Source organism: Plectropomus leopardus, chromosome 7 (assembly GCF_008729295.1).
Source record: "Plectropomus leopardus isolate mb chromosome 7, YSFRI_Pleo_2.0, whole genome shotgun sequence".
Lineage (NCBI taxonomy): Eukaryota > Metazoa > Chordata > Actinopteri > Perciformes > Serranidae > Plectropomus > Plectropomus leopardus.
Genome location: NC_056469.1, coordinates 11,568,597 through 11,577,563, shown reverse-complemented (window position 1 = coordinate 11,577,563; position 8,967 = coordinate 11,568,597). Strand labels below are relative to the sequence as shown.

At 43.3% G+C, this 8,967-nt stretch overlaps 1 protein-coding gene across 1 annotated transcript; it reads left to right on the top strand.

The window, feature by feature from the left end:
- Window positions 1–246: 246 nt before the first annotated feature.
- LOC121945783 (protein SOGA3) lies at window positions 247–7,864 on the top strand. The gene is made up of 11 exons (XM_042490118.1): window positions 247–315; window positions 1,335–2,141; window positions 2,391–2,615; window positions 2,719–2,877; window positions 3,398–3,469; window positions 3,852–4,171; window positions 4,450–4,609; window positions 5,804–5,873; window positions 6,089–6,635; window positions 7,290–7,419; window positions 7,562–7,864. Exons 2-11 carry the CDS (start codon window positions 1,395–1,397, stop codon window positions 7,670–7,672), a joined length of 2,541 nt encoding a protein of 846 aa, XP_042346052.1. The 5' UTR covers window positions 247–315; window positions 1,335–1,394; the 3' UTR covers window positions 7,673–7,864.
- Window positions 7,865–8,967: the final 1,103 nt, after the last annotated feature.

Sequence of the window (8,967 nt, the reverse complement as noted above, 5' to 3'; positions counted from 1 at the left end):
AATACAAGGTGAGTGTACAGTTTCAAGTGGCTGCAGCCAATCAGTGTTGAGAGAGAGAGAGAGAGAGAAAGAGAGAAAGAGAGAGAGAGAGAGAGAGAGAGAGAAAGAGAGAGAGAGAGTATCTTGTTCTCTTCCAATGAGAGCAGCCTGCTGCGTGCGAGCTTCATTTCCGTGCAGCCCCGGCCCTCCCAGCGATGATGTAATGTCATGAATATTGAAACAGGTTGCTTGGTGGTCGGGAGGCGCTCGAGTCAGCATCCCTTCTGCCTCCCCATCACCACTATCCTTCAGCATCCGACAAAACACCCAGAAAAGGTAAGAAATTCCTCTGGAGCTTCATGATTTCCACTTGATAATGCATTTCTTTTTGGGCACACAAGCTTGTTTTAGATTAATGTGACAACAGTAACCTGTATGAAGGGCAAATGTCTGACTGTGGTCCACATTATGTTCTGTGCTGTCAGGCCTCCAAGGTGGCTGGATTTACTGTTGCTGATCACAGTTTGTATGTAGAAAACAAGGAAGACATGCTTTCTATAGACTGATTTAATGTTCATTTAATCAGGATGCGGTGAAAGATTGTGGTGCTTGGTTTTGATGCTTTTGAAGCCAAAGAGACAAAAGAAAAATATGCATTAACTGTGCCAACTGTAGAACAGGTAAAGAAAAGGTTGTGCCCATTGCTTCTGATACTTTTCTAGCTCATCTTCCATCCATTTGAGTAATGAGTCATCGGGCATGTTGGATATGAAGAAGATGATGGCTGACGGCAGAACTCCTGTAAGCCTGGATGTGGCTCATCTTACATCAAGAGGCTGGACCGTCTCTTTGTTTCTTTTTGGGTCGGTCCAGGATCAGATCAGAGGCCACTCAAAAAGATTCTTTTTTCTGTCAACTGAACAGGCAGCGAGGACTAATTGGCTGGCTGATGCTCCAATGACATTGCCTTCTCTTTGCTCTGTCTCTCGCCTATTTGCCCTTTCGGCAGCGCACATGACGCAAATGACTGTCTAATTGCCGGAGCTGCAGCTGATCTCACACTCATCTCATCAGACAGGGGCTGAGTGGCCGACTGCATAATCACTGGTGGTCACGTACCTGTCTCTGGGCCTAATTAGCCTCGCTTGTATTAAAAAAAACACATCTAAAATTCATGGTGCGTCCTGGGGTGCCTTTTGTTCTAAAATAAGCACATTTATTTCGCTTTTCAGTCCAAGTAGGCTAATAACAAAGTTGGGCAATTTGATCGACCTGTAGAGGATAATCTTTTCATATTGACTGTTTAGGCGATCCATCTTTTGTAGGCTTAATGCTGAAGGTCTATTGTTTCCAAGCTGCAGGGAGATTGGTGAAAGGGATGGATGTTGTTGAGGATGAGCTGAGCCTTTGACACCATGATGAACCCATCCTCTGCCGACTCCCCGCGGCAGCCAGACAATAGCAGCCGGAAGCAGCAGCGGTCGTCGTCTCCGGCCGGGCTCAAAGACGGTGGATCTAAGGCTACACAGAAAGGCAGCAACTCGTCAAAGCCCATCACGTCAAAGCAAGCAGCAGCAGCAGCAGCAGCAGGAGGAGGAGGAGGGAGAAGCAGCCGAGGTCATTCTCCCGTCTCCACCGGCAGGGAGCGGCAGGCCGGAGGCGCTCCTGCCGTCAGAGGCGCGGCTGCTGTCCAGGCTGCCGGTGCTGAAAGCCCGACGACGAGCAGGCCGACAGACAGAGGCAGCATCCAGACACCAGAGGACTGCCCCCGCCCTACCGCTGATGCCTCCGCGCCCTCCAGAGCAGATCCGAACCGCGTCGTCTCCGACCAGCCCTGCGCGTCCAAATCCCCCAAACTGAGGAGCAAAAACCCGAGAGGTGGCGAGGCCGCAGCGAGCGGCAGCAAGAAGAGCTCCAAGGGCACGATAGGCTGCGGACCCGGTTTCTGGAAGGAGGGATGCTTGCAGTCCGAGCTGATACAGTTTCATTTAAATAAGAGTTTGGGGAAGAAAGGGACAAAGATGCAGACGAAATCAGCATCACCGCCGGCCTCAGAACCGGAGCTGTCCCCCGAGCCTGACTGTCCTCAACCGGCTCCACAGCCAGACCAGAGACTACACGAAGATATAGAGAGGCTGGAGGATGAAAACGAAGATCTTAAGGTAAAATGGTAACATATTACAGGCCTGATCATTTATATTTGTTTAAGGAAGTTGGTTTTTTTTCGTGCGCAATGGTCGCACCTGTTGTATTTGCCTACAGGCTGAATAATGACTCCTACACGTAGCTGCGTGCTTTGTTTTAAAAAAAAATGTATTTTAAAAATGCGCTGACCAATTTGTCAATATGGGGGTGGGTTAGATTTTATTATTTTGAGACACATTTTAATTTTTTCCTCCGTGTTTTGCAAGACTGAGATCGAGGAGATGCGGGCAGAGATGGATGAGATGCGGGACACCTTTTATGAGGAAGACGCCTGTCAGCTGCAGGACATGCGCAGAGAGCTGGAGAGAGCCAACAAGAACTGTAGGATCCTTCAGTACAGACTGAAGAAGGCAGAAAGGAAGAGGCTCAGGTTTGCAGAAAGTGGCCAGGTGGATGGAGAGCTGCTCAGAAGTCTGGAGCAAGACCTAAAAGTGAGTCTGTGGTGGGTTAAACATCATTCTATTATGTTCCCTCATATCCATGAATAGTGTCTTCATCCTGTCTCTGTTTCCTCTGTCTCTGTCCCTCTGCCAGGTGGCGAAGGATGTGTCTGTGCGCTTGCACCATGAGCTGGAGAATGTGGAGGAGAAGAGGACGAAGACAGAGGACGAGAATGAGAAGCTGAGGCAGCAGCTGATAGAGGTGGAGGTCACCAAGCAGGCCCTGCAGAATGAACTGGAGAAAGCCAAAGAGGTGAAGGGCTGAGGATCCCCATGTTTTTGAAAGAAATCAAACCTATGTGCTCAGTTTTCAAAGGGTCAAACACAAGATAACTGATGTTGATCCAGGTTTCAAAGGGTTAAAGGTCAGGTTGAACATATAATGCAATGCCCCATGAGTTCTATCATCACTTGTAAAGGTTTGGAGAGAGGGCGAAGGTTTCAGTGCAGTCATGCTACATCCCCACTGCCAACATTCTTTATAAGATTTGCGAAATAATCATTCATGCTCACAAACATGATAAAAGGAATGACAAATACAAGTTCTTTTCAGGGATGTTTTTACTTCAAGCGTTTCAAATAACACTTGCACTGCGAGCACTGTGATTTGAATCTGAATATTTTACCAGAAATGTTCTCAAGGGTGGCTTTAAACAGTCCTGTTTTTCCAATACTGAGCCTTCAGTGCGCCATGAATCTGGATGATATCACCGCCTTTAGTAAGAAAACAGGGAGCTGATGATGATGATGATGTAACCACTGTTTCCCTGCAGCTCTCGCTGAAAAGAAAAGGAAGTAAGGATGGGCATAAAGCAGAGAGAAAGACTCCACAGACCCCCGTCGAGGTGAGTCAGCATTTAAGTTATTAGATTATGAAGTTAAAACCGTCAGTGGAAGTGTTAAATAATGAGGTTATTTTGCAATGCAGTTTCCATATTCAAACAATTTGTAATTTGCAAAACTGCGCATCAGAGAGTCATAATTTGTAGTGAGTGAAAGTAACATGAGGAAAAACATGAGTAACACCCCATTACAATATGTGCTGAGGCAATAAAACTGATCCCAGGGATGCAGCTTTTTAAGCAAACTACCAAACAAGTTGGAACTTGCACAAGAAAAACTACATTGCAATTGTATTTCTACCATGTTAACTTTGTGAAAATGACTTTACAGGTGAGAAGCCTTCACGCAATGGGTAAATAAAGAACCTATCTACTCTCTTCACAGGAAGAAAATGAGGATTTGAAATGCCAGCTGGCCTTCATCAAGGAGGAAGCCATTTTGATGAGAAAAAAAATGGCCAAGATCGACAAGGAGAAGGATCGACTGGAACAGGAGCTGCAGAAGTACCGCTCCTTCTACGGGGACGTGGATAGCCCTCTGCCTAAAGGTGAGGCTGGAGGGCCTCCCACAACCCGCGAATCAGAGCTGAAACTCCGCTTACGGCTGGTGGAGGAGGAGGCGAACATCTTGGGGAGGAAGATTGTGGAGCTGGAGGTGGAAAACAGAGGGCTGAAGGCTGAACTGGATGACATGAGGGAGGACAGGTACTGTGCAGAAACTCATCAGATCTTGATGACTGAAACACTACAAAAGGCTGGTTTAAACGCAGTGATAATTTTAATGGAAATGAAAATAAGCATATTTCTATATTTGTAAGAATTCACTGCATATTTTGTGAAAAGGAAAATAATTTTCAGGGTTGAGTATAACCACACTGTATGATGAAACAACTATTGCTTTTTTGTTTTGGCAAAAAATGGTATAGAAAAAAGGGGACTGTAAATAAAATGTCACAGTTCTCAATGCTTCTTCCTTCTCGTAGTCTGGCGGCAGCAGGAGTGGACGGCTCTGGTAGTGGAGGTCAGCAGTGCAGAGAGCAGAGCGAGGCCCTGTCAGAGCTGAGGCAGCAGCTTCAGCTGGTGGAGGACGAGGCAGAACTTCTCCGCAGGAATTTAGCAGATGTGGAAGAAGAGAACAAAAAGGTAGATGGTGTGGACTGTGCTCTGAAAAAAAAACACTTTCCTCAGCAGGTCATTGTTTTTGCATGATGCAAGGATGAAACTACTACATAAGCCCCTTTCCCACTGGACACACACACACACACACAAACATTGTATTTAATGGGAAAGGCTACAATCGGCATTCCCAGGTTGAATGACTCTGCAGTAGTCACAGGTATTTCTTGGCTCCAGCTCCAAACTGCAGTGATGGAAATATGACACTGGGGTGGACAGGCTAATTTTGGCTTGGTTGCAGGTGGTGTGTTGAAGACTGTTTCCCTCTTGATCTGTGTTTCCCCTGTACTTGAACCAAACCTTATTCCTGACCCTCTAACATGGGTAAATCACTTTTCTGAGTGGGACCAGACTTCAATACAACACCGATGCCATGCAAAGATGGGCAGTCACAAAATACAGTCTGCCTTGGTCTCCGTTGGAGCAGCACTCAAATACTGAGCAAACATTAGTCTGATCTGAGTTTGAGAGGAAGCAAAAGAAAGTAAGAAGTAACCATCGTAATGTTTTAACCGACCTCCATGCAACTTTCTGCTGTTTACTAACCTGTTTTCCAGCCAGTCTGTGATGTCGAATGTGACACACCAGCAAATAATAACAAAACAAAACAGAAGCAATACTGCAGAGACGTGTACACGGCTCTGGTCTACCGGCAATGGGAAAGTAGTCTAATGCCTATTTTTCATTAATTTTCTTGTGGTTAAACCTTTTTTTCATACATGCTAATTTTGGTGGAAAATGAGTAAAACCAGCAATATAGTATATTTCACAGTTGTATGAACATTTTCTCCTTTTCTTTATCTGTCTGGGACTGCTATTTATTTAATTCACTCCCTATGTGAAGCCTTGTGAAGCAGTTTGAAATTTAAAATATTTACATCAAAATGGCAACAGACTGTGAATAATATATGAGGTATGCTTTCTGATATTACTAAGCAACACTGAGCTGCTTTAATGTCAGTGATAAAAGATCCCTCATTTTTTAAGCGTCTCCTCTTTGCTTGTGTATCTGGTGCTATTATTGGTATCATCAATGACTTTGAGTCCTTTTGTAAAAGCTGTCTGTTATCTAACCGTCATACATAAGGAATTCAAACGTGTTAACTAATCATATTCGCAGCAGCAAGTACGCATGGGAATAACACTCACTTTCATCTCTAGGTGACGAATGAGCTGAATAAACTGAAATACAAGGCTGGATCCCATGAAGCTGGGTCGAGACATGGAGGAGGTTTGTTTGTTTTTCATCTTTTCAGTGTCTTTCTGTGTGTGATAGTTGCAGGGGACAAACCAGCTGCACTGCAGAGCAAAAGATAGCTGGTCTTTTTCAGCTTTATAAATCTGTATGTGATGAAAATGTGTTCCATAGAGCCTCCAGGAGCTGCACATTTAAGTCTCATTTGCAGAGGTGTTCCACTTTTCATTGTTGCCTTGTTTCAACCCCAGGCGGAGCTGACCCTGCTAAAGTAGAGGTCCTCCAGGAGGAGCTGAAAGCGGCTCGTCTGCAGATCAATGAACTGAGTGGCAAAGTCATGCAGCTCCAATACGAGAACCGCGTGCTGCTCTCCAACATGCAGCGCTACGACCTGGCATCCCACTTGGGCATCCGCGGCAGCCCTCGGGACAGTGATGCAGAGAGCGACGGAGGACGGGATGACGACACCCCCTCGGCCTCAGCATCCTCCCCTCGCCTCCTCCCGCCCCACCGCAAGCGTGAGGGCCCTATTGGAGGGGAGAGTGACTCAGATGAGGTGAGGAACATCCGTTGCCTCACCCCGACACGTTCGCTTTACTCACCAGTAGACAGTCGTTTTTTATCCAGAAGCCTGAAGGACCGGCAACAGATGATAGACATCCGCATCGAGGCGGAGAGGCTGGGTCGGACCATCGATAGGCTCATCGCTGACACCAGCACTATCATCGCTGAGGCCAGAGTGTACGTCACCAATGGGGAACTGTTTGCAAGGCTGGATGAGGATGAGGAAGGTGGCAGGTAATAAACATATGAGATTTCCCCATCCAACTCACCCTTAACCCTCTGGAACCTGAGTCAGCATCAGTTTTATTGTGCTGCATTCAGACGCCTCTCACAAGCATTTTAACCTCTGGAACCAGGGAAAACTGATATGATTTCTTTAAAAACATGGTAAAAAGGTAATGAGCAACTTTGCAATTAATAGTCAGCAAATTGCAAAACCATGTGTAAAGGGTAAAAAAGAAAGTAACTTGAAAATTAGTTGTGAGGAGACTATTAGTTATTTTCTAAAAATGGAAAAATGTCTAGAAATTTATTTTTATAATTCTAATTCTTATAATGATATATTTAAAATAATGTTACAGAAAAAATATAGTATATAAATTATACCGTGTACATATACAAAATTTTATATGTTATATAATTTTATTTTCTAGCACTTTATAAAGTTGTAACCTTGATTTCTTTATATTTCCTTTTTTTCACGTAATTTCCTTGTAACTTTTTTACTAATTTCTGGCTAATTTTTGGGGTTTTTCTTTTTTAGTTGCTCATTGCCCTCTTCCTGTATTTTTGAAAGAAATAAAACCAATTTGTTCAGGTTTCAAAAGGTTAACTTGAGCATTTCAAGCGATTTTTCAAGTCCAAACACACTCTCTCTGTGCTTCACAGGATCAGAGAGCACGAGTTGCTGTATCGCATTAACGCCCAGATGAAAGCCTTCAGGAAGGAGTTGCAGAGCTTCATAGACCGGCTGGATGTCCCCAAGCAGGAGGACAAACAGGCAGAGGAGCCACTGTCTGTAAGCTGATGCAAACCCATGAATATATGACTCAAATGACTGTAATTTCTGTGTTCTTTGATGGTCACTTTTCTCACTACTTGTCAATCTGCCCCTCTCTCCCTTTGCCTCCAACCTGTTTGTTTCACTGTCATCCATCAAGATGTTTCAGCCCATTATTTTGCTGATCCTCATTCTTGTTCTGTTTTCCTCACTCTCTTATGCCACCATTTTTAAATTGGTATTCCTTTTCACCCTATTCTTTGTTCTGTAAAGCACATTCTTAATATCATGTTAGGTACATTTTATTTATTCATTTATTTTTTACTTATTCATTCATTTCAATTCTGTTATGTTGAACACGTCACACAAGGTCACTCAAGGTCACTCAAGGTACAGGACATTATCCTTTTCCGTGTATGATCCAAGCCAGTCATCTACTCAAATGCTTTCAACGTTTACTGGAGACCAAACACCCTGGAGCGACAGTGGAGTACTAGGTGAGTATGTGGTTAAACTCTGGAAGTGATCAATGAGATTTTTTGCTGATAACATGAGTTTCTGTTTTGACAATAGCAGGCCCATACAGGTGTTTTCTCTTACTATGCCTTATAAGACAATTCTTAGGACTGTGTGGGCTTGAATGTGCTTGATTGACATCTGTCTCACTTTCCTGTTAGTTTACACTCTTGCTAGTACATAGACATTGGGCACATTATGTATTTCCCAGCATAGCTCAGTCTCAATCTGAGTAGAGGTCTAATCAGCTACAGCTGAAAACACATGTGTAGTTATGCAGGGCCTTTAATTAGACTTTCAAATGTTGTGGAGTAAAATGCTAAAACAACGAATAATTCTGCTAACAGGTAAATAACAATCTGTTCTCCAAAATCCGAAGATCATTTTAAAGGAATACTCCACCCACAAAATGACCATTTGCAAATCAATTAGTCATGCCACGTTTCCATGAATTGTTGAAGTAAACTTTGTTTTTCTCTTATGTCTTCATGGAAAACTCTGAACATACTGATTTATTGATTGAATTGGGGACCATGTAACATTCCTTTACAAACTCATTTAGTGTAATTCGAGTCTCTTTTATCCAGTCATATGCTCAGTTCTTCCCAAACAGATCCATTTTTCTTTTTAAATTGATGCTCTCCCCAAAGCCAGCCTACAATATATATATGTATATGGTAGGTGTAGGTGAAGTATCTTTTAAGGGCTGTCAATGTTAATCGCGTTGCGATTATGGTCGTTCATATTGTGCTTTTTTTTAAAACTCCCATTATTGATTCCTTATCTAGACAATCTGGTAAGAATTGCTTAATTTTGTCAATATGGACTCCGTAATTGTTTTGAAATGCAAAATATTGAAAATGCGATTAAAAATGCATTTAATTGCTATTAACTATTTAAATTCCATGATTAATCGCAATTTAAACAGTTAATCATTTGACAGCCCTAATTCCTTTAAAATGCTCTTTGGATTTTGGTGATTTTTTCTTTTGTTTGCATCATTAAATATCTTTTCAACACTTTGCTCCACAACATTTAAAATCTTATTAA

What these genes read in the sequence shown, in the direction of transcription:
- LOC121945783 (XM_042490118.1), top strand. Translation starts at nt 1,395, where the DNA reads ATGATGAACCCATCCTCTGCCGACTCCCCGCGGCAGCCAGACAATAGC. An exon ending in GTCTGGAGCAAGACCTAAAA is followed by an intron (nt 2,616 to 2,718) that starts GTGAGTCTGTGG and finishes TCCCTCTGCCAG; the next exon opens with GTGGCGAAGGATGTGTCTGT. An exon ending in TGGGTCGAGACATGGAGGAG is followed by an intron (nt 5,874 to 6,088) that starts GTTTGTTTGTTT and finishes TTTCAACCCCAG; the next exon opens with GCGGAGCTGACCCTGCTAAA.